This window comes from Pan troglodytes, chromosome 11 (genome assembly GCF_028858775.2).
Source record: "Pan troglodytes isolate AG18354 chromosome 11, NHGRI_mPanTro3-v2.0_pri, whole genome shotgun sequence".
In the NCBI taxonomy this organism is placed as follows: Eukaryota; Metazoa; Chordata; class Mammalia; order Primates; family Hominidae; genus Pan; species Pan troglodytes.
The window spans coordinates 67,865,320-67,888,199 of NC_072409.2; the positions used below are offsets into that span (position 1 = coordinate 67,865,320).

At 34.0% G+C, this 22,880-nt stretch overlaps 1 protein-coding gene across 16 annotated transcripts in view; it reads left to right on the forward strand.

Annotated features, from left to right (window-relative positions):
* VPS13A (vacuolar protein sorting 13 homolog A) overlaps window positions 1–22,880 on the forward strand; it is a 239,659-nt gene that overhangs the window by 204,754 nt on the left and 12,025 nt on the right. For 6 of the 16 annotated variants that reach the window (XM_016960977.3, XM_016960976.4, XM_063787782.1 and 3 more), the window contains one exon: window positions 20,793–20,878. In XM_016960977.3, the coding sequence (XP_016816466.1) occupies window positions 20,793–20,878 (86 nt within the window). Of the gene's footprint in view, window positions 1–115; window positions 3,036–7,810; window positions 8,003–9,007; window positions 9,098–20,792; window positions 20,879–22,880 lie in introns of those variants that run through there. The other 10 variants (XM_016960984.4, XM_016960981.4, XM_016960980.4 and 7 more) reach the window with 8 other exon arrangements.

Here is a 22,880-nt window from a genome sequence, read left to right on the forward strand (position 1 = left end):
ATTAAATTATTTGGGCTTTTATCTATTTTGCTTAATTCCACTTATAAGTTTCTTATATTTACTTAGATTTTAAAGTACATTTATTTACTATAAGATTTTTTTTTCTTTTTTACAGGCATCAAAAAGTTTGATATGAAAAGTTAATGCATGACTTTGCAAGTGAAAGCCAACAGTAGATTTTAGTCTTAAAATTTACAAACTACGTACAGCTGTTTCAGTATTTTGAATACAAAGAAAACCTTTTGTATTGGTAACTTTTAATAGGAATTTTAATGAATCTGGTTTTTTTATAGGGTGTTCTTAGTTCTGCACTGGATTTGCTAGATTTGTTGAAAGCCTTTGTACCTTATATATCCTCGTCATTGGTGGTACTTACTTAACCAATTAAACCATTTCTGTTGTGGGGTTATTAAACCACTGGTAGCTTTTATACCAGATATATAATCCTTATATCCAATTACACATGAAGAAGGAAAAGCAAAACTCAGGAACACTGCTATTGTGAATTACTCTTGGATTCTTGTGCTTTGCCTTTGAAAACGCTTAAATGGCCATGACCCTCTTCCTGCTTTATTCTAGTGTAGTCTTTATAAAACTTGTGGGATTTGATAAGCAGTTCACAGGCAAACCAGTATCTTTTAATAATACAAAGTAGCATCTGGAACAATAGACAGTTTGAAGTTAGAATCTGTTTAGACAACTTTCTTACTTGGTAAATTCGACTTTTTAAAACCTGGATTACGCTGTAGGTAACTAGTAATCATATATAGGCTATACCAGTGTCATGTTGTTTCTGTGGCTTAGAGGTGGAATACTAAATTAAATCATTTGTTTGAAAACAAACAAGGAATCATTATGTTATGTAGGCTTGCAGATACTCATGGTAGCAATAAACTGTTGGAATATGAAGCTTCCTTTATGGCTTTAATATTTTAAATACTGTGATATTTAATGTGATCAGAGTAAAGATTTAAACTTCAGTATTTTACCTATTGCAGGGCATATAGTATTGCATAAAATATACTTCTAACTCTTTCTCTGAGGCTTCTAATATACAAAAATGTAACCATAGAGTTAATATGCAATATTTAGTTAAGTGATTTTATACTGTATTTAAAATGTTTTTGAAGCATCAAAATCATTGTATATTGGGATAGAACTGATTATCTATTAAGAGGTTGTGCTCTAATGGACAGATTGTGCAGTCTCTACAATGACAGTATATCGTTCTTTGGAAGATAGTAAATTTGCAGAAGTCACCTATGGCTGATACAGTCAAAACATGTATTTCTACCCAATACCTGCCTTCCCTTGTTAGAACGCAATTAACAAGTTACTAACATTTTACTAGACTAAAAATCAAATATAGTACGAAGTAAGGATGAGTGTTGAGGAGAGTTTAGGAATATATCCTCATTATAAGTGTGCATGTTATGATACCCACAAGGAAGCCATGAGATACCAATAATTTCTCATGGTTGATAATTTGATTTTAGTGACAAGTACATACCTTCTCATTGTTTTCTGAAGCTTTAAACTTTGAGATGTAAAAACATGACTTTTGACTGTGTACTTTTAAAGATACATATTTATTTTTAATAGGTCAGTCTCATCATTAATCACTAAAAGAGCTATTTAAATGACTAAAACCCACAGCACTTGTCAGCCATTACTTGTTTTTCAGCAAGCATTTACACAGTATTAGCTGAAATATTTGTAGGGATTCACCAAGTACCTTGGGATGTTGCAGTTAGCATTTTTTTCTTACAGGTATAAAAAGTGGATTGTTGTTTTGATGGTGGTGGGTTTTGTTTTTTTTTTTTTTAATCAAAGCTCTAGTGTATTATTGGCAAACACTTAAAAAATATGTAAATACCAGTACTGTGGAAAATAATTAGATGACACATAAACTGGATTTAAAATCCATCTCATCTGCCTAGATTTTATGTAAGTGATATAATGAAGGTGCCTTAAAATATTTGATACTTTCAAATGTTTCCCATGTTATTGTCTTATTTTCTAAAAAAGATGTATTCACTAAATTATATACACTCATATAATAATTAAATATAAAATACATTCTTTTATTGTGTACCTTTCTATCTAGAAGGTAGCACATTATTACAGTGTTTCCTGCTGGTCAAAGTTGCCTATTAGAGAAATAGAATGGTAATTTTAATATATTCACAAAATACCTTATTGATATCATCAAACCAATTTATACATTGAGTTTGTACCAACTAGTGGAATTGTCTTAGGTCTATTAAGTTATGGAATATTATATCCATAATTACAGTCTGAGTCATAGCTGAAAAAATCTGCTTTAAAATTATTCTCACTCTTTGAACATTTCATAATCTTACATGTTTTCAAGCAATTTGCCATACTCTACTAACCTTTGTGCTTCTTTTTTCCTTTGCCATGCTTACAGAAAATTCAATTCTACAGGGAGTGGATTATGACTCACAGTAGCAGTAGTGATGATGATGATGATGATGATGATGATGAGTCAGATCTAAACCATTAAAATTCATATGTTCTTTATTTTACTTGGAATGTTTCATTAACATGTTTTGTATGACTTATACCATAATGCCCATATGTCCATTTATAGGGAGGTAAAACACATTTTCTTTTAAAATGTTTTCCTACACATTTTCATAAAGCAAAATAATTGTATTATTTAAGCACAGAAAAAAATGTATCTTACATCCAAAGTAGGGAGGGCATCCAACATATTATAGATTTGCTTTTATATATTTTATAGCTTTGTATTGCATAGTTTGTCTTTAAGAGTTCAAGTTAGACTTAAATATAATTTTGATGTTCACTGGTTTTATTTTAAATTGCCTTCTTATTTGTTAGCAAAATGCCTTTTTTTAATGGTCTCTGTAAATTTTCTGGGCTTTAATGTAATGCCACTGTGTAAAAAAAAAGGAAGAAAATAGTAATAGCCATTTAATGTTTTATATTTATCATTTTAAAGATATTTTTGTCAAATTTCTTTTAATAATAATAAACATATGTAATCTAAAGGAGTGTGAATTTGTTGTTCTATCCCCAAATCATATAGATTGAACTGCTATTATAAAAAACAGTCATGGCCTCTCATGGAAGATTAGATAGTAAAATAATTTATAGTCTGAGAATGAAAAAGACTGTTCTTTTATGTCTTTGCTTTACTTTTTATTGTTTTGTTTCACATATTTTTTGTGGAACAATGAACAAAGTTGGTTTTAATAGTCATTATAGTCACTTATTAATTTGTATATGCATCTACTATATTTCTATTATGAATTCAGAATATTTGGAAACTTCTGTCATAAACATAACTATATATATTTTTTCTGTGTAATATTAGGGAAAATGTTACATATGTCTCTGAAAGATCCATTAGTAAATCTATTTTATGTTTTGTGTAATAAAGGTTTTTAAAAAAATTTCAACATAGATGAAACTGTCCTATTTCTCTAACATATCAGATGTACTTTAAAAAATTCTCTAAAAAGTATATGATCTTTGGTAGTTAGAATGTTTAATCCCTATGACTGCTGTGCTTTTGGATCAACAAAGGAATATTTATCTTGACTACAGCAGAAGCTCAGTATAAGCAACAGGTGATTTAATTTAACTGATTCAGCACATGATTTCTGAGTCTCCTCTAATTCTTAGGTTTATCAAGTTTTATTTCTATAAATCATTCTCTATGTTTTTTGAAAGTGACTACTTTAAATTTGAAAATATTGAGATTACTGCAAAAAAAACTGAAAAAAATCAGCTTTTTTGAAATTTCTTCCTATGCAGAATTCATTCAAATTAAATAGAAATCAAGGTTATGTATGTAAAATTTGTTTGAAAACAAACTAATATGTAAACATCAAAAAGTTGTTTTAAAAAACTGTTACGTAAACATCAAAAAATTCAATTATTGTTTTAATCACAGTAGTATTTTTGTCTTTTTAGAATAAGTACATGCAAATAGTGACCATTAAAATAGTCATTGCTTTATTGGAAACCAACTTTGTATTTGTTGTGCACCCACTTCTCTCTCACCCTTGGCCAAAATCAAACAAAACTTACTGCTCCTTCTAAAATCTAGAAAGAATACTGCCTATTTTTGTATTTTGTATATGCTTAAGGAAGGAAGAGTCTGGAAGTTTCTTCATTGGCTTCTTACATTCCAACTTTGCTAGTCACAAGGCCTTTGTAAAAGAGACTGTGGAAACTACTTGTTTGCAAGACATTTCCCAAATTTACTGTGCTTGGCCTGTGACACTTAATTTCATGGAATGGGATTCATAAAGATGATCTTAACCTTTCATTCCTTAAGAATTTATCGGAAAAAAAAAAGTTGTGGTTATCTTAGCAGTGATTTACCATTTTCATGAAAAGAAAATTGGAGGTAGGATTACATTTATTTAAAATTTCTTCAACAGTAAAAATATTTTAAATAATATGCTAGTAACTAGTAAACATTGCTCATGTGGTCTTAGAGTTCCATCATTCTTCAGTTTTTAGCCCTTAGAGATGAGATGTGCTCTTTATTTTTTTTTTTTTTAATTTTTTTTTTTTTGAGATGGAGTCTCGTTCTGTCGCCCAGGCTGGAGTGCAGTGGTGCGATCTCGGCTCACTGCAAACTCCACCTCCTGGGTTCACGCCATTCTCCTGCCTCAACCTCCTGAGTAGCTGGGACTACAGGCTCCTGCCACCACACCCGGCTAATTTTTTATGTTTTTAGTAGAGATGGGGTTTCACCGTGTTAGCCAGGATGGTCTCGATCTGACCTCGTGATCCGCCTGCCTCGGCCTCCCAAAGTGCTGGGATTACAGGCGTGAGCCACCGCACCCAGCCGAGATCTGCTCTTTGACAGTGTAATTGCCCTTGTTTTTCTGCCACAGTGAAATTATCTTTTCAAACCTCTTGAGGACAGGTATTAATTGTGTTCCAGTTTTGAAAAAAAACTTGAATTTTACTCTAGTAAAAGCAAAAAAAAAAAAAGACAGAATTGCTCTTTTGTTTTACACCATTGTTCTCTTGATGGAGATAGAGGATCTAGGCAAAAATATATTCTTATTTCTTATCAAATATATAGAAAATGAATTTATATTTGGATTTTAATAAGATGAACTCTTGTTTATCAATGGCTCTATAATTAACTAGAACTTTTAAAATGGTAGTATCTAACAGGAAAGTCTAGTGAGAAAGCTGTTTGAAAATTGATTATGTAATGCCACACCTTTCCATATGCTTTAACTTCATTTATGTTCCAGATTTCTGCACGATCATTGCTTATGTATAGAAAATGGGAAGGAAGGTTCTCTTCCCTGAAGGAGTGATTACCTGGAGATGCCTTATTTTCCTTTGTGTCTACCTGACACTTGAATAACATATTGAAAACTGGCAGGAAGAAAAATTTGTAAAAATCTGTAATTGTGGACACTCATAACCATAGATAAATAATCTAAGCCTGTAAATGAAATTAATTAGTACTCACATGGGATATAAATAAAACAAATGTAAATTCAGAATAATATTGCCAATTTTCAGTATTATAGAAAAGGAAGTCAAATTTTGTTTCCTTATTTAAAATAATCAGTATTTTATAAATTTGTTTTTGAAACTATTCAAAACACATATCACTGATGCAGTGTTGAATGTTGATTTTAAGTTCATGTTATTTAAGTGTACACCTGGAGCCACTGCATACTTATGACATCAATATTCAATATGAAAAATACTCTGTTGTTTCTGTGTCTCAAGATTATAAATGACTGCTATAGTAGCTACTAGTTTGTCTGATTTAAGTCTTGTAATGAAATTTTGCATTCAGCTTTTTTGTGGTGATGAGAGAAGGACCAGAAACAACCACCCCAACTGTTACTGCGTATTTTCTACTGCATCTTCAAATTTCAGCTTTTTGTTTCTTAGATTTCCTTGCAAAATAGTAAAGGGTCTTATGGATCAAAATCAGGTGATGTTAAGTGTACACACATTATTTAGCTCAAATAATAATGATGATGGATATGTGAAAATGTCAATTTATTCCAGCACCTTTGGAATAAATGGAGATCAATTAAGAATGCTTACACTGTTAATTTAATCATTAATATTAGTGAGTGAATTTGTGAGTTCATAAAGTACAGTGAGTACAGCCAGTATTATACAAAATGTAGAAAGTCCTGCATCAAAGGAAAGTAAAACAAATAATTTCAAATAGGTCTGTGTTAAGAGAACTAATTAGAATAATTTATGATTTTCATAGGGATTTATTGTCTGGTTTGTTTTAACGTGGCAGAATATTTATCATTCTCAATAAGTATGATAAATTTATTTAGCAGTTATTCCATATCAACCAATATATAGCAACAGTCTACCTCCAAATATCAATTTTAAAACACACGTTTAACAGTGTTATAAAACTGGCTTTTGATGAATCTTCTTCATTGCTTACACATGTTTTAAGCAATGAAATTGTAAAGATTTCTCCTGAATTGTATTATGCTATTCTTCTGGATCTTAGAGATCCTCAAATACGTGAGCACTGAAAATATTATAGGTATTATTTTTGTTTTTTAAAAGCAACCAGGATAGTCAGAGATTTAGCTAAGTATACCCAATTTGTCGTAATTGGGCATGTTATATTTTTCTACTATAAATTATCATTTATCAGTAACCTGTTAACTACATTATGTCTACAAAGGTTTTCTGAGTATATTCAATAAAACTTGGCATTTCTATGAATTAAAAATTTTACAGACCTGCATTTCTAGGGAAAAAGCTAAAAACCTGTGGATCCATTTGCTGACATTGATTCTCAGTTGACAACTTTAGTATTTTATAAAGATACGAAATTTTTCAACATTAGTTATTTTCTACATTAAATAGATTATTTTCTACATTGAAGTATGCTCATTAGAGAAAAGCAGGAAACTACAGAAAAGGGAACAATTATCCTGTCTCCCCACCATTTATGGTATATTTCCTTTTTAAATTTGTTATTCACCTGGTTATGACTCAAAAGTATAAATTGCCATTTTATGTTTTACTACATATTTTTCTAAGCAGCATTATTAACTTCTAAAGATTAAAAAAGCATACCACTCATAGAAATATCCGTAATTGGGAAACCTAGTCTTTATTTATGGAGCACATAAAGAGCAAGCAGAACTCTTTTTTTTTTTTTTTTTTGAGACAGAGTTTCACTCCATTGCCCATGCTGGAGTGCAGTGGCTTGAATAAGCTCACTGTATCCTCAAACTATGGACTGAAGTAGTCCTCCTGCTCCACCCTCCCAAGTAGCTGGGACTACAGGCATGCACCACTATGCCAGGCTAATTTTTTAAATTTTTTCGTAGAGACAGGGTCTTGCTATGTGGCCCGGGCTGGTCTTGAACTGAGCTCAAGCGATCCTACCACTTCAGCCTCCCAAAGTGTTGGGATTTCAGACGTGATCCATTGCTCTCGGCTTTTTGTTTGTATACCTGTAGAAGCTTTTTTCTTTTTCGTTAAACATTTCTACCTTTTGACTCTATACTTTTTTAAAAACATTTCTTCCCTTTAAGTAAATCTTTTAAAATGTGTTTGCGTGGGTATGTGTGTGTATGATTCCTGTGTCCTTCATTGTGTCTGAATGTTGACAGCTGAGTTGTTGTCCTGTGGGTGTAGTATAGTGTGTTCTTAAACATTTCAGGTATTTTTGAATTTATCTATGTTGTCTTTGAATCTTTTACAGGGATTCTATAACTGCCGTCATGTAAGTTGTTACAGAAGGGAGGCTGTTTTTGTGTCTTGTATATTTCTTTTCTTTCAGAAATTACAGATGTTTATAATTAGCTTCAAACACTGCCTTAATAGCAATTGGAAGATAACTGCCGTCAGCCGACGTGGTCTTTCCCTTTACTTCAGGAGGAGAATGACTACTAATCTGGAAGAAAGGTCTTACTATAGCAGTCAGATCACCAGAGTAGTGCCGAACACTTCCTGGCTTCATCTGAAAATTTGAGTAAGTGGACAAGAACTAGGAGACAAAGGCTATTGGACTTCACTCTTCATTTTATAGCTCTTCCTCTCCAGAAGGATACTTCTGAATGGGATGAGAACACTGAAGAGAGCCAAATTGTGTTATCCAGGCAAATTAGAATTCTTAGCATCTCAAATAAAGCAGATTTCATGGAAAAGATTTCCATGGATTTTTGGATACAATTATCATACCTTACTAGTTTAGCAGGAATCTCTTGGAGAGACTGTCACATTATTTCCAAAGGCCCAAATGTTGAACATTTAATAGTGTGTACCACTATATTTTGGACCAGTAGAGTCCAAAATAGAGTAAGGAACCCCACTTAGAACCTTCCAGTGTTATATAAAAATAATTTTTGAATAAGATTTTGAAATAAATTATGTCTTCCTCTGGTGGTGATGATTCCACTTCGTGGAGGTTCAGGTTTTTTCTTTCATCTCAAGTGTAAAATTTATTCATTTCCCACCGCCCGCCACCCCTCCCCCCACCCCGTCCCTCTCTTTTTGTTGTTGTTGTTGTTGTTGTTGTTATTTGTTGTTGAGACAAGGTCTCACTCTCTCGCCCAAGCTGGAATGCAGTGGTGCAATCATAGCTCACTGCAGCCTTGAACTCCTAGGCTCAAGTGATCCTCCCACCTCAGCCTCCCAAGTAGCTGGGATTATAGACATGAGCCACTGCGTCTGGCCTAATTCTCTTTTTTAATTCAGGAACTTAAACGAGACTAATTTGATTTCTAGATCTTTCAGTTTGTCATCATTGCATCCCTTAAATTTGTAAATATATTAAGAAAGGATAAATGCTACTGTAATAGAAAATTCAATACATTATAACATTAAAAGAAATCCTCAAATGTTAAGCCCAGGTACGTTCAATTTGAGTCTTACATCTTTTTAATCAAAGATCTGTCAATACAGCTAAAAGTGCAGTAAGTATTAGCTAGAAGGTCTTCAGCCTTAATTAAGCTAAAGTTGCTAAATTCTGATACAGGACTCAACTCATGATTTCTCTACTGATGTGATAGAGCTCTACCTAGTAACTTTCCCTAGTTACCTTGGACACAAAGATTCTCAGCATAAGGTGAGTGTAGTAAAGCTCATTCAGAAATATTTGTGTGTGTGTACATGCATGCTGTAACAATAACATTGTTAGAAAACTAGTATACATTATGAAAAGTCTATTTTTTATTAGCCAAATGTCCTGTGAAAGGATACATTCACTTGCCGAATGAAAGTTGTCATGCAAAATCAGATTAGAGGCCTCTTTTCACTCATCCGAAAACATAATTTAATGCCATCTATTAAAGGAAGCACCATGTTTTTTGGTGTTTTGTTTTTGTCAGTTAAGAATCTTTCGTTTTAAATTCAAATGAAATTGATATCCTAGTCACTTCTAATGATGACTCTAATGAATTGTAATGGTAATTTTTCAGTGAAAATTTATCACTGTAAAGAACCCTACGGAAGCACTATAAAGAAATATAGATTTAGACATTTCTGTGGTACTTCAAGTCTAAGTAGTTTGAGTTAGAGATCTTATGAAGATGCAGTGTTGGAATACAAATATGGGAGATTGAACATTTCATGTAAAGTTAATCTTTATGGAATAAGTTGCCAAAAGAATAAAATATATGGATAGATATAGATATATAAAATTGAATTTTTGCTGGCTTTATTTGGTAGCATAGTTTATATGAATACACAGAAAAGAATTAATGCCATGTATTCATTTGTTCTACAAACGAATTCAGTTCTGTTCATTATGTATTCAGACACTCTTGTAGATAGTAGAGTTAGAGCCCTGAAGAGAGTATTGAAGGTTCCTGCTCATCTCTCATGAGTTTATCATTGTAATGAGCTTTATTGTTCTGGTGATGGGGCATAAAACACATGCCACGTTAGAGGCCAACCCTGTAATGTCGGATCTTCACACTCTCATTCCTGTTTGTTGTTTAGCTGGTATATGCAAGGCTGTAAAGAACATTAGGAATCAGAGACACCTAAAATATGACCCATCTTCCACAGAGACAGTGATCCCTAGGTATTATATGAACTTGAAGCATTGCAAGAGACATGATAACAGTTTGTGAGATATCTAAATCCATATACCAATGAACTGTTCAAATGAGATCCCACTGAGTCTACTGGAATATATATAGTTCTTCTGTGCTAACTCGTTTTGTTAATAAAAATTATTTTGAGATATAGCAATACCCTGTGCCTAAGGGCCTGGACTCTGGAGCCAAGTAAACCTGAGTTCAATTGTAGCCTTTTTTCTTTTACTAGAGTTATTATTTTTTATTATGCTTATCTGACCTCAGTTTCCAGGTTGTAAAAGAGAGATAATTGTAGTGCTTATCTTGGTGGTGTTGCTAGGGTTAGAACAAATGAGGTAATGTATGTACAGCCATACCTCAGAGATACTGCACGTTCAGTTCCAGGCCACCAGAATAAAGCGAATATGGCAACAAAGCAAGTCACACGAATATATTTGTTCTCCAGTGCATATAAAAATTATGTTTATAATGTAGACTATTATGTACAATCACGTCGTTAAAAAACTATATATACACTATATAAAACTATATATAACTATATAAAACTATATATAACTGTATAAAACTATATATATATATACACCTTAATTTAAAAATACATAATTGCTAAAAAAAAAAAAATCCTGATCATCTGAAGCCTTCAGTGAGTCCATCTTTTTGCATGCCTGGTGTTGATGGTTGCTGACTGATTAGGATAGGGATTGCTGAAGGTTGGGATAGCTGTGGTAATATCTTAAAATGAAGTTTCCCACATTGATTGACTCTTCCTTTCACGAAAGATTTATCTGTAGTATGTGATGCTGTTTGATAGCATTTTACCCTCAATAGAACTTCTTTCAAAATTGGAGTCAGTCCTCTCAAACCCTACCGCTGCTTTATCAGTTATTTTTATGGAATAATCTAAATCCTTTGTTGTCATTTAAACAATCATAGAATCTTCCCCGATAATAGATTCCATCTGGAGAAACCATTTTCTTTGCTCATCCATAAGAAGCAATTTCTCCTTTGTTCAAGTTTTATCATAGGATTGTAACAATTCAGTTACCTCTTCATGCTCCACTTCTAATCCCCTTGCTATTTGCACCATATCTGCAATTACTTCCTCCGCTGAAGTCTTGAACCCTCAAAGTCATCCATGATGGTTGGAATCCACTTTTTCCAGACAAACTCCTGTTACTATTGATATTTTGACCTCGTCTTATTAATCACAGATGTTTTTAATGGCATCTAGAATAGTGAATCCTTTCCATAAGTTTTCAATTTACTTTGACCAGATCCATCAGAAGAATCACTCCCTGTGGCAGCCCTACCAAATGAATTTCTTAAATAATAAGACTTGAAAGTTGAAATTACTGTTTGATCCATGGGGGCTGTAGAATGGATGGTTGTGTTAGCAGGCATGAAAATGACATTAATCTCGTACATCTTCATCAGAGCTCTTGAGCTTGAGTGACTAGGTGCATGGTCAATGAGCAGTAATATTTTTCTGAGCAATAGGTCTCAACAGTGGGCTTAAAATATTTAGTAAACTGTGCTGTAAACAAATGTGCTATCATCTGGGCTTTGTCCCATTTATACAGCATAGGCAGAGTAGCTTTAGTGTAATTCTTAAGGACTCTAGGATTTTTTCTTTTTCTTTTTTTTGAGACGGAGTCTCGCTCTGTCACCCAGGTAGCCTGCAATGGCGCAATCTCGGCTCACTGCAACCTCCGCCTCCTGGGTTCAAGCAATTCTCCTGTCTCGGCCTCCTGAGTAGCTGGGATTACAGGCGCCTGCCACAACACGGGCTAATTTTCATATTTTTAGTAGAGATGGGGTTTCACCATGTTGGCCAGGCTGGGGACGATCTCCTGACCTCAGGTGATCCACCCACCTCGGCATCCCAAAGTGCTAGGATTACAGGCATGAGCCACCACACCCGGCACTTTTTTTTCTTTTGAGATAAGAGTCTCACTCTGTCACCCAGGCTGGAGTGCAGTGATATGGCCTTGGCTTATTGCAGCCTCGAACTCCCAGGCTTAGTTGATTCTCCCACCTCAGCCTCTTTAGTAGCTGAGACTACAGGCATGTGCCACCACATCTGGCTAATTTTTTTTTTTTTTTTTTTTTTCTGTAGAGATGGGGTTTCACCATGTTGCCCAAGCTAGTCTTGAACTCTTGTGCTCAAGCGATCCGCCCACCATGGCCTCCCAAAGTGCTGGAATTATACACGTGAGATGCCTCATGTGGCCAGGGCTCTAGGATTTTTGGAATGGAGTCTTGGCTTCAACTTAAAGTCACCAGCTGCACCAGGCATGGTGGCACCCACGTGTTGTCCCAGCTATTTGGGAGACTGAGGCAAGAGGATCCCTTGAGCCCAGAACTTCAAGTTCAGGTTGAGCAAAACAGCAAGACCATGTCTCTAAAGAAATTAAATAAAGTCACCAGCTGCACTAGCCCCTAACAAGAGAATCCGACTGTCTTTTGAAGCTTTAAAGCCAGGCATTTACTTCTCTCTAGCTATGAAAGTCCTGGATAGCATCTTTCAATAGAAGTCTATCTCGTCTACATTGAAAATCTGTAGTTTAGTGTAGCCACTGTCATCAGTGATCTTAGCTAGATCTTCTGGCTAACTTGCTGTAGCTTCTGCATCAGCACTTGCCCCTTCACCTTGTGCTTTTATGTTACGGAGGTGAATTCTTTCCTTAAACCTCATGAACCAATCTCTGCTAGCTTCACCTTTTCTTCTGCAGCTTCCTCACCTCTCTCAGCCTTCATATAATTGAAGATAGTTAGGGCCTTGCTCTGGATTAGGCTTTGGCTTGAAGAAATGTTGTGGCTGGTTTATCTTCTATCCAGACCACTAAAACGTTCTACATATCAGCAATCAGGCTGTTTTGCTTTCTTATAATTCTTGTGTTCACTGGAGTAACACTTTCATAATACTTTCCTTCAAGAATTTTTCCTTTGCATTCAAGATTGGCTGTTTGGTACAAGAGGTACTACCTTTCAGCCTAACTCAGCTTTTGACATGTCTTTCTCACTAAGCTTGGTCGTTTCTAGCTTTTGATTTAAAGTGATAGACATATAACTCTTCATTTCACTTGAACACGTAGAGGTCATTGTAGGGCTGTTAATTGGCCTAATTTCAATATTGTTGTTTCTCAGGTAATAGGGAGGCTCAAGGAGAGGGAGAGGATTTGGGAAACGTCCAATCAGTGGGGCAGTCAGAACACACATTTATAGATTAAGTTCACTCTCTGTGGCTGTAGTTTATGGCACCTCAAAAAGGGCTGTAAAATAGCAATATCAAAGATCAGTGATCACAGATCACCATAACAGATATAATAATGATAAAAAAAGTTTGAAATATTGTAAGAATTAACAAAATGTGACATAGAGACACGAAATGAGCATGTGCTGTTGGACAAATGGTGCCTGTAGACTTGCTTGATGCAGAGTTGCCATAAACCTTCAATTTGTAAAAAACACAATATCTGGGAAATACAATAAAATGGAGTATAATAAAATTAGATATGCCTGTAATTATTAGCATGGTGCCTAATAATAACTCATTATATTTTTATTATTCCAGATGAATACCAGTTTATGCAAGTTCTTAGTCATCATTATATAAATTCCTCATTTTTGTCCTCTTTGGCAAGAGAAAATCTATTCTATTTAAGAGTAGATTTTAAGAATTTGAAAGAATAGATTTTTAAGAATTTAAAAGAATAGATTTTAAGAATTTAAAAAAGAATCTTTTTTTCCTTTCAAGGTTAACAGAGTAGTTAAAACACCATGACAGTTTTCCACACATGCTAATTGGCAAGCAGTTGAAACAGTAAAACCTCAGTGATTTGAACTGCTCTGAATTACACAGTATTTTAAAAGAAATGTTACTGCTGCTTTCAGGGATATATAGTATGATGGACCCATAAATGTTGATCCATTCGAGGTTCTGCTGAACTTTAGTGAGACTTTTGTTACTGTGCACCTACCCCTTGATGCCCTCACTCTGGCTCTTCTCCTAGAATATATTAAGTACGTTAATTGATGGTCTGCTGTTGTCAGTACATATAACTATTTCATGAGCATAGTTATTTTCCTTCTCCAGGCTTTTGGTTGTACCAGTTGATGACAACAATTCGTATCTCTTAAGATATAGTAGTTTCTTACACTTGATTTTATGTCAAAGGTTATGCTCAGCTTTCCTGCCGTGTCTAAGCTGTCAGTATAGCCTATACCTATGGTTTTGCTGACAGTCAAGATAGCATATTAGCATGGGAGAGGATGAAGTTATGAGGGATAAAATAAGTGCTGGTTGCTCTTCAGATTTGACCATATAGTCAGTAAGATTTTATTTTTTTAAAACCAACTTACCTCAGACAAGGTAAGCTACCTGTCACTTCTTTATTCTTGTTTACATTTCTTCTCATTCAAGAATATGAAATCATTAAGTTTTGAGGTAATAAATTTCGACTATATTTGATTGTGAAGTTTGCTTGAATACCTTCTTTTTCCTGGCCATGGCACTCGAGTCTGAGGTTTGAAGTGAATTAGTAAAACTTTCTTTATCCCTAAAAATTCATCATAAAACTCTAAGGAAGTTATACTTATTAAGTTTTCTCTAAAGATAAGATTGTTTTGAACAGTTTGTCTATTTACTTCTTAAATAGTTTTAAAATGGCAGTATTTACCATTTTACAATTAACTTCCTGAATTTTGTTGGTTTTAGAAATAAGCTTAAATTTTAAGTAGAATCTATTCATAAATGCTTCCTCTTTCCCACTCATCTCCGGAACCCTCAAATTAACCAGTCTATAAAACCATTTGTTATCTATATATTTTCTTGCTTGATAGTATTCATTTTTATCTTTCATTTAGATGAATTTCATGGTTTTTTGTTTTTGAGACGGAGTCTCGCTCTGTTGCCCAGGCTGGAGTGCAATGGTGTGATCTCAGCTCACTGCAACCTCTGCCTCCTGGGTTCAAGTGATTCTCCTTGCCTCAGCCTCCCAGGTAGCTGGGATTACAGGCTCCTGCCACCACAACCAGCTAATTTTTTGTATTTTTAGTGGAGACGGGGTCTCACCGTGTTGGCCAGGCTGGTCTCAAACTCCTGGCCTTGGGATCCGCCCGCCTCGGCCTCCCAAAGTGCTGGGATTACAGGTGTGAGCCACCGTGTCTGGCTGAATTTCATGTTTTTAATCCCCCATTTTTGCTATTTTTTTTTTAAACGTTCATACCTCTTCGCAACACTTGTCTTCCACATGAGTCAGATATTGATTAGATTTTGGTTTTTTGTTTTGCCGAACAACATGTTCTTGTCCTTTAACCAATTTTCTTAAATATATTTCCTATTAATGATTAACACATTCTTTGGTTGGGACTTAAAGCCTTTTATTTTAGTGATTTCTTCCTATTTTTAATCTTTTCATATTTTGCATTATTTTTCAGAAGTATTTTTGTTAAGGGATTCTGTTTCTTCATAACATTTGGATGATTTGAGAGTGTCAGAAGTGTCTCTGTTACCATGGCTCTGTCCTTCAAGTTCCACTTTCTTTGTGTTTCCAAATGTATCATTAATTTGGTTTGAATTTATTTATGTCTAATAAAGTATGGTTTATGTACTCATCTTTTCTAAATGCAAAAGGACCTGTTTACCAGTAACCATGTATTTTAATTATTACCTATAGATTCTGACAGTTGTATATAATGAATGCAGTTTCCATTGTGGTTCTGTTTCTTTTAGTAATTCTTAAACTATGATAGGTAATTTATATATATACTTTTAATGAATAAGGCGAAAAAAATGTTTTTCCTTTAACATTTAAGCATATAAATGAGGCTAACATGTCTAAAGTACTGGCATTGTTAATTCCTTCGTAGTTCAGCCAAATCTTGGTCTTTATGTAAAGGCCCTACATGATGATTCCCAAACCCTGATTTTGCTAATTCTTCATTTATTTTAAAGGCTATCACGAATTATTTTAATAGAACCATTTATAACTAGCATCTGTTTGGGATGGAGGAAGATAGGATTTTTGACACTAAATTATTTGAATACTTTTGACCTGGAAAAAATTAGCAGCCTACCTCAGCAACTATCAGTATCCAGGGATATCAAAGACATTTTTTGAGGTACCATGAGGAAAGTATGACTGATACCATGAGGAAGAAACATCATGATATAGTGAAACGCACTGGAATTAGAAGTGAAGAATCCGGTTTTCTGAGCCCAGTTTTGCAACTAACCCCAAGCAAGTCACTTAGATGTACTCTTACCTAATTACACAAGATGGTGAAAATTTAGATTTAGAAGATTCATTAGACACTTACTGATCCTCAGTTTCTTTGTGTGTAAAAGGAAGAGATTGGTTTGGATGAACAACAGGAGTTTTTCGGTTCCAAAATTCTGGGGGTTTTCCCCCCCAAAAATGATGTTTTGAGTAGTCTAAAGCTTCTTATATAATGCATTTATAAAGTCAGGCAGGAATTTGTGACTACAACGTGACATTTGTAGACTTTTTGCAGCGTGACGTTCTCTCCCATTAACTTCTGTGGATTCAGTTTGAAAGTTTTGGATTCTGTTTATAATGTTCTTATTCCGTATTCTCATGTTTATAATGGAGACTGACCAGCAAGATTTTGCTGTGCGATGAGTTATCTTTGACGCTTTGACGTTTATTCAAATACAGTCACTCTAATAACAAAGGATACGGTTGATTACGTTTCAAAACAGACTACTATGACCATAAAGCTCATTCATCTATCAAGTGTGTTACATTTAAGGTTTGGGATGGAAAGCACTATATGAATTACTTTCTCTGGATTCTTTTAGCTCTTCCTTATACCAGATGCTGTTGTGACTGTTGAAACTGGTTTAACTGCTTATATGCACAGATTAGATTTGATTTAAGTTGGGTCTGGAAAGTAGAAAGTGATGAGAGGTAGGCTTAATTACAATGCCCAAACTTAGCATAATGTGGAAATAAAAGTTAGGTACTTGGAATAAACCATAGCTTTTAAACTATTGGAAGGTTACGATCTATTAATGGTGTATGTAGGCTCTTGAATTCTATTAGCAGTGGCATTCTTGAGGTCAACATTTGTATTCTTCATTTTTAAACTTCGCCATATGGAACAAAAGAAAATGAATCTTTGAAAGCCAGTTTCTTTTCAGATATCAAAAAACTGAAACAGAATAAAAGAATGTAAAATTAAAAATAAAAGCTTAACTTCTGCCTCCACCATTATGCTTCAGAAGCCCAGTGATCAGTGCTGTTAATAGATTGATGTGTACCTTCCAGAAGTTTCTACATGTTGAAACTGGTTTAACTGCTTATATGCACAGATACATGTACGTACAAATATATGTACATGTATGCATTTCTACTTTTCATTCTATACATTCTCTTTTGTAATATAATTTTATTTACTATATCTTATACATCTCTCTATGTCAGTATGCACAGGTTTTTTATGACTTCATAATGCTCCATTGTATGGCTGTACATGAATTTATTTAACCAGTACCCTTTTAATGAATATTTAGATTTTGTGCTTTTAATACAATATTGCTGTGAAGATTCTTATATGTATATTTTGGCATACTTTTGCCTAAGATAAATTCTAGCAGTGTAATTGCTGACTCAGAGGGTATGTTTAATTGATTTGCATTTTCCTAATTTTGAGTTATAGTGAATATTTTCTCATGTTTATCAGTCAGATTTTTTTTTTTTTTTTTTTTTTTTTTTTTTTGCTGAACTACCTTTTCATATTCTTCACACATTTTTCTACTGCTTTACTCATTTTTTTCTGTCGGTTTCTTCAAATTGCTAGAATTGTCTATATTTTGAAAATGACTCTATATCTCTGTATTGACAAATATTTTCCCAAATTGTCCTTTGATTTTTCTGTTATTTTACTTTATTACTGTTTATTTGCTTATCATTTTGCCATTCAGTAGTGGTTAAGTTCTATGTACTTAACAATTTTTTATGTTGTGTTTTATGGACTCTGTTATATTTTGGCCTTTCCCACTTCAAGATTATTAAAATGGGCCGGGCGCGGTGGCTCACGCCTGTAATCCCAGCACTTTGGGAGGCAGAGGCGGGCAGATCAGGAGGTCAGGAGATCAAGATCCTGGCTAACATGGTGAAACCCCGTCTCTACTAAAAATACAAAAAAAAAATTAGCCGGGCGTGGTGATGGGTGCCTGTAGTCCCAGCTACTTGGGAGGCTGAGGCAGGAGAATGGCATGAACCCGGGAGGCAGAGTTTGCAGTGAGCCGAGATCGCATCACTGCACTCCAGCCTGGGCGACAGAGCGAGACTCTGTCTGAAAAAAAAAAAAAGATTATTAAAATGTTACTTTTTATAGTACTTTTATAGTTATTTTCTATACTTAAATCATTGATCCATGTAGAATTGATTGGGTATATAGAGAGAAGGATACAGCTTTAGCCAGTGAGTTACTTAAAACGCCATTTATTTGATAATACATGTGTTTACCCACTAATTTGAAGTGCTGTCTTGATTTAATAAATTTCCGTAATTGGATAGGATTTTATAATGTCGTATATGCATAGTGGTCACTTTCTGTAATCTGTATTCTTTCCTTTGATATGTGTGCATATACTTTACCAGCACCAAACTATTTCACTACTGCAGCTTTATAAATTGCATTAATGTCTTCTAGAGTAGTTCTTCTCATTCTTCTTTCATAATTTACTGGATATTACCACATATTTTTCCTAGCTACATTTTAGTATAATTTTGACAAATCACTTCTTACCTCCTACCCCATGCTCCAAAAACCACCATCTTGGGATCACATGAAGTTGTGTGTGTGTGTGTGTGTGTGTGCGTGTGTGTGTGTAAAAATTGGGAGGGAGTCAATAACATCTTTATTATGATAAATTTTTATATCCAAGAATAAGATATGGATTTCCATTTCCAAAATTTCTTTTACTCCCCTGAATAGAGTGGTATGGCTTTTATCACCTATATTCTGCACAGTATTTATTAAACTTACATGTAAATATTTATCTTTTTATTACCCTTGTAAATGGGATTTCTTTCTCTTCCATTTCCAAATTGATTACTGGGTTTTGTGCGCTTGGATTTTCCAGATGTACTGTCATCCACAAATAATTTCTACTCATGATGCTTCTTCCTCTTAATAATTTATATTTCTTAAAACAGTTCTTTTCATCTAAGTTTTCAAAATTATTTGCATAATTTATAAATTATCTAATACAGTAGTCCTGTCATTTCCACAGTTGCTTTCTGCAGTTTCAGTTACCCATGGCCAACCATGGTTTGAAAATATTAAATGGAAAATTTCAGAAATAAACCTTCACATACCTTTTATTACAGTATAATTGTTCTATTTTATTATTGGTTATTGTTAATCTCTTACTGTGCCTAATTGATAAATTAAACTTTATCATAGGTGTGTGTATATAGGAAAAACCATAGAATATATGTAGGGCTCAGTGCTGTCTGTGGTTTCAGGCACCCACTGGAGGTCTAGGAACATATCCCCCTGCAGATAAGGGAGAACTACTGTAATTCATATTATTTTTTTCTGAATCTGTATGTCCCTTTTTCATTTGTATTACAAAGTGTTTGTGTTTATTTGCCCTACCTACTACAGTAAATAGTAAAGATATTCTTTTCCTCAATATTTTATAATCATTGAAGTTAGAAACTTCTTCCATGCAATTAATCTGTATGAGTCATCCTGCTAGTTTAGTTTTTTAACTTCTTTCTCAGATAAAAATGAAAACTATCAATTTTCTATACGAAGATCATCATGAAGTCACTTCTTAGCTTTCTTCTAAATAATTTTAGTTTTTTGGTACAGCTTCATGGAACACAATTTTCTAAAACCTTTATATCCTCTTTTGGATTTCTTTATGATTTTTCACATTTGGCTAAATTCATAACATGCCTCTTCTTGAGGGATCTTAGTCATAATTACATTGCTTGCCTTGCCTGTAAAAACAGTAGGCTAGCCTGCTATGTACTTTAAATAGCTGAAGTACGTCCATCCTCAGAGCAAATATTACTGAAAATGGAATTTAAAATGGTAAATCTATTTTGTTCATATGGTTATATTTACATTTCTTGAAGCAAACAATTGTTAATAAACAGTGTCATGGATAGACAGTGTTTCAACAGTCTTGAAAATAAAGATTGATTCAAAGGCTAAGTAAGCCTTGGGGTCCCTGTTTGTCCAGAAACTCTCTGCTCTTTATTTTTTAATAAGTTGTGAGATTGACAAAGAAAAGCATATTTGTTATATATGAAATTTCTAGCGCAAGGCAGAAGCTAATAAGTAATTTATGTGATGCATATGTTTAGATATGTGTTAGTATTTACATGTGTTTTTGTACAAATATTATTAAATACTAATGTGTTTTCCAATATAAAGTCACTGTAATAGTTAAATACCTCATTAGATTGAATTTAAACTTTGTAAGATAACATCAGCTTCTAAAAGTCTAGCATTAAAGGCTGGCATTGCTGCAACTGAGTAATCTTAAATAAAGTAGTGCAAGTAGATGCTTTTAAAAAGGAAACAGCAATGATTTTACAAATAATTAAATGTTTTCTCTATGTTAATGGTTTGCCCCATTGAGAAATGGTTTTTAGAGGACTATAAGGCATTGTTTGCATTACAGTAGGAATACTATCAATTTTCTCATTGTCTCTCACTTTTTTCTTTTAGGTCATGGAAAATGGAAGATTTGCAAAATACAAATATTTTACCCATGTCATGATCAATAAGACAGATATGCTAATGATAACCAGACGGTAACTTGCTTTCTTTCTCTTACGTAATTTTTTAAGGGGTTAACTGACAGCGACTCATGAGGTGAAGATTTGTTATTCACCTTTTGTTCCATATAGTCACACTGATTCTTGGGTCTTCTTGCTCCACAAGCCTAACTCCCTAAACATTACATAAATTTCCTGCATAGCTTTGCGCATGCATACAGATAAACACAGTCATGCACAGACATAAATATTTTAGTATTTGTTACAACTAATTTAACTGGATGCAGAAATTCCATAAAGCTATCCTCTTAAAAGTAAGCTTTCTCCTCTCTGAAGAAGTGTACAATTTTAGGTTATCCCGGAAGTCAGCAGTCCTCTGGTAGTATCTGTTTGTTAGAATATATATAGATTGACGTAAGTGGATATACTAGTAGAAGCAGATAAAATTTTAGGTGGATACTCCAGCGACTTCTTCAAATAGACAGTGGAGGGGTACATGTAAAAATACACAGGGGCATAGCCTCAGAGGGGCAAGTGTGCAGAAGTCATTGTTAAACTAGGGAAAAAATGAGCAAGTGCATTAGTAAGATGACAGTCTCTGGGTGGTGGAGAGTGAAAATACGGCTAGCAGGGAGAAGTTAGAGCTAAATAGAAATGAATTGTCAATCTATGGTTTTGTTCACTATTGAAAGGTAAAGTTATATGAGCATTGTGTTGGTTCAAGGTGACTACTAAGCAGTCACTTTTAATGTTGTAATCTCAATTTCTGAATCTAAAATGTATAGCCCTATTTTAATTTTCTTATTTAAAAAGTAACACCAAGTGGAAAACTTCCACAATATTAGAAGTTATACCTGTAAAAAGTAAGTCTTCATTCCACCCCAGATACTGGTCCCTCTGTTCCCTTCCAAGAGGCAGCCCATTTTTTACTTGTTTCCTTTGTATCCTTCTTGAAATATTCTATGCCTCTACAGGTAGACATACACACATATTTTAATGTAGATGAAATTGTCTTATATATACCATTATGTACTTAGTTTTAATTTTTCATTTGAGATCTATATTTTGAAGATTATTACATGTCAACGTATGGACAGCTGTCTTAATTTGTAAATTCCTGCCTAATATTTATTTAGGAGTATGTACTAATTTACATGTAACTTGTTTCTAGACTTTTGTAATTAATTACAGACATTGCTTCAGCAATCATTTTTGCTCATAAAAATTTTCCATCATGTTTTTAGTAACTCACTTTCCCATTGACTAAAGGAAAGGTAACTAATCAGCATTAAGCAAAATCAGTTGCAAAGTTTGGTTCCAAATCTTGCAACATTTTAAAAGTTATCTTTTTTCTCAACACAGTGGACCTCTTTAGATGAGGCCATGGTGCCTTGACAGAATAAGGGAAGTGAATTAGTTGTAGTTGAATAAAACGTGATGGTTATACTTGAGATTCCCTTTCCAAGTTTCGGGTTTGAGGATAAAGGATCTTTGAATCAGGACTGGGAATAGCTGCTACATTGGCCAGCCTGTCTGTGATTTTTCACATGGTTGGAGATGTCCTGGGGCACCACTAGGTTTGCTCCATCAGCTCCTGTAATCCAGGACTGGTAAAAGAGGGGAGCAGGGACAGAAGATGGAAGTGAGAGATATAAATCCTGGCTAGCTCTCTCCTTTTCCATCCTAGCCAGGAGTCAGACCTTTTTTTTTTTTTTTTAACTCAATCTAATACAAACCTCTGGTTGCACCTACAATTGATGTTTCAATCAGAAAGAAAAATTAAGAAGAAAGACATTTGAAGGAAGGATTAAATAGACTTCTTATAGACAGAAGGTATTTTCATTTCTTGGTTTCTTTCTTCAAAATGGGAAAACAAGAATTTATTTAAAAATTAGAATGATGCTTTTTGAAGTCTTCCTCTAAAATTGGAAGTAATGGGACTTGATTTTACCTGTGAACATCCTGAGGCCCTCAGCATGATGATTCTGTTCAACATGGTTAGAAAAGCTTTTTTCTGATGTAGTTGGGAAATACGTTA